Here is a 3,033-nt window from a genome sequence, read left to right as displayed (position 1 = left end):
ATGTCTTTCAAGATCAGGAGCTGTAGGCCGAAGCTTGAGCCGTCTCTTCAGTACAACTTTTGTGATGAGTGTAGCAATCATTTCAGTGGCTATGACATCTACAATGTCAACAGTGTGCTCAACTTCTGGGGCTACAAGAGCACCATGAAGCATGACACTGCTGTTTCCCCTGGCAGCATTCCTGCCCGTGATGTCTTTGGCCCGAACCGTAGGAACTACATCAACCCGCTTCATCCGCGGCTTGAGCTGAGTGCCCTTGGCAGGGTCTGGAAGATGAAGCAGCCGTTTGAGACGAACCTGAGCTGGTTGCAGAGGCTTGAGGAGATCCGGACCACCACGCTTGATTATGTGTCGCGGGATGGCCCCCGTTCGCAGCCGACCATGACCACCCATCGGTCACCGCCGCGGATGCAACCTCCTTCTCTCCCGTCGCAGCCCTCTCAGCCAATGTCTTCTTCCAGGCCCACTCGTCGTCGTTCTCGGCATCAGCCTCCTCCCCCTCGTAATAGGTCGTCTACGAGGGCGAGGAGGAACAGCCAGAGGGGTCCGCCCCGTCGCAACAACAGCACCCGGCGCCACTCGACGACGACGACACGGCCACCTTCTCGGTGGTCGTCTCAGCAGTACTCCTACATGAACAACTGGAGCTGAGTCTTTGCAAATCTCGTAGGTAGACAACAAGATAGTTAATTTACATCTAACCAGAGTATCTCCCAATTTGAAATGTGAATGTGATCTATTCTTAAGTCTAGTACTAGGTATGTACTATGGACGCCTCTCCTTTGCCGAACTCAACCCAAACGCGATGGCTTGCTAAAGCCGGGTTGAAACCGAGGGTTAGGGCTGTATCCGTCCTCTCCTCGGTGTGACGCAAACTCGGTGTGACTGTCGTCCTCACAAGCTTATCGATAAGCCCCTCAACCCCACCAGTCTCTCCCAGTTCAATTAAGGATGCACCCAGTTCATGTTTGTTGTTTTGCTGACACCATCACTGTTCCAACACCACTTGATCCCACGAATAGTTGAAGCTTCATGGACAAGCTTCAGGACGCGCTGCTTCGGCGGCCGCTCTATCTTTACGATCTCCCGGCAGAGATCCTCAATTCGCTCTCCTTGAAGTCGGATGCGGGGTTCCCCGCCGTCGCCGACGACGATGCCTCGACCGACGCCAGCTCCTCACAGAGGCACGTCTCGAGCCTCGCCGGTCCCGACAACGTACTTGGCTCGCAATCATGCTCTTTGTGCAGCCTGACGTTCAACTCTGTCCAGGAACAGCGCGACCATCTCAAGACCGATCTCCACTATTACAACCTCAAGCAGAAGATGAATGGGTTGAAACCCGTCTCAGAAGCGGAGTTTGAGAATCTTGTGGACCAGAATGAGATGAGTATATCAGGCTCGGACACAACAGATACAGAGGATGACGAGGAGGATGAGAACGCGTCGCGCAAGGAATCGACTCTCTCCGCTCTGCTCAAGAAGCAGGCAACTCTGGCGGATCGGCGGAATGCGGATGATGGAGACCAAGATGACGAACCCAAAGCGAAGAGGAGAGGGACGGGGAAACCGCCATTGTTGTGGTTCAGCTCGCCGCAATTGCCCGAAAACACATACTTCGGTGTGTACAGGGCCTTGTTCACGCCGCAGGAGTTGGAAAACGAGGAGGAGATCGTCGATCGCATCAGGCAACGACAACTCCCGCCAATAGCCATGCCTAAGACCCCCAAGGATGGGAGTACAGCCATCCCGCATCAGTACAACGGCCGGCATATTTTCCTCTGCATGATCGGAGGTGGGCACTTCGCGGCTATGGTGGTGTGTCTGGCCCCGAAGAAGTCGAAGCACGGAACAGTTGGGCCGATGAACAGGGAGGCTATTGTTCTCGCGCACAAGACGTTCCATCGGTACACGACAAGGCGGAAACAGGGTGGTTCTCAGTCGGCCAATGACAACGCCAAGGGGCCGGCGCACTCGGCTGGTGCTTGGATCCGTCGGTACAACGAGCAAGCCCTCGTTGACGATATCCGGGCTCTCCTGAAGGACTGGAAGGCGCTCATCGACACGTCTGACCTCCTCTTCATCCGCGCTACGGGCAACACCAACCGGCGGACCCTGTTCGGGCCGTATGAGGGCCAGGTTCTGCGTCCCAACGACCCGCGCATCCGTGGTTTCCCGTTCAGCACACGCCGAGCGACCCAGAACGAGCTCATGCGTGCCTTCATCGAGCTCACCCGTCTCAAGGTGAAGGAGATCCTCCCCGAAGGTGCCTCCGGACCAGCCGACGAGGCATCCAAGCAACCCTCAAAACCCAAACCCGAAGCCAAACCTGCCACTCCCAAGCTCACTGAGGAGCAAGAAACCGCCATCTTCCACACAAACCAACTCCAAGCCCTAATCCGTCGCTCCAAACTCCCGGCCCTCCTCTCATACCTCACCACCAACAACCTCTCTCCAGACTTCCTCTTCCAACCCGCCGATACCCAGCAAAACCACCACGCCCCGACCCCCTTGCACCTCGCCGCCTCCCAGAACTCCGCTGCCCTCGTCACCGGCTTGTTGACGCGCGCCCGCGCCAACCCAACGATCCTCAACCGCGAGGGCCGCACCCCCTTCGAACTCGCCGGCGACCGCGCGACACGCGACGCCTTCCGCGTCGCCCGCTCCGAGCTCGGCGAAGACGCCTGGGACTGGGAGAAAGCGCGGGTACCAGCGGCGCTGGCCAAAGAAGAGGCCGAGCGGCGCGCAGAGAGGGAGAAGGAGGCGCAACGGAAGGAGGAAGAGGAGAGGAGACGGAGGGAGGAGGAAAGGTTGAAGACTGAAGGGCCAAAGGTGCAGGATGGGAAAGGAGGGAAGAAGGCGGGAGTGGGGTTGTTGAGTGGTGGGGCACCGATGACGGCGGAGGAGAGGCGCCAGGAGGAGGCTAGGGGGTTGACACCCGAGCAGAGAATGAGGTTGGAGAGGGAAAGGAGGGCGAGGGCGGCGGAGGAGAGGATTCGGAGGATGCAGGCTTTTCAGGCGCAGAGGGGGGGTTGA

At 58.1% G+C, this 3,033-nt stretch overlaps 2 protein-coding genes across 2 annotated transcripts; both read left to right on the top strand.

Annotated features, from left to right (window-relative positions):
* VTJ04DRAFT_2609 (uncharacterized protein) lies at positions 1–651 on the top strand (the record flags this gene model as incomplete). Its single annotated transcript, XM_069360417.1, has 1 exon — positions 1–651. The coding sequence occupies one exon, from the start codon at positions 1–3 to the stop codon at positions 649–651; it is 651 nt and encodes a 216-aa protein (XP_069221130.1).
* A 381-nt stretch (positions 652–1,032) lies between these two features.
* VTJ04DRAFT_2608 (uncharacterized protein) lies at positions 1,033–3,033 on the top strand (the record flags this gene model as incomplete). The annotated part of the gene is made up of 1 exon (XM_069360416.1): positions 1,033–3,033. The coding sequence occupies one exon, from the start codon at positions 1,033–1,035 to the stop codon at positions 3,031–3,033; it is 2,001 nt and encodes a 666-aa protein (XP_069221129.1).

This window comes from Mycothermus thermophilus (genome assembly GCF_041956435.1).
Source record: "Mycothermus thermophilus strain CBS 625.91 unplaced genomic scaffold VTJ04scaffold_2, whole genome shotgun sequence".
Lineage (NCBI taxonomy): Eukaryota > Fungi > Ascomycota > Sordariomycetes > Sordariales > Chaetomiaceae > Mycothermus > Mycothermus thermophilus.
This window is presented reverse-complemented; position numbering and strand designations above follow the sequence as displayed.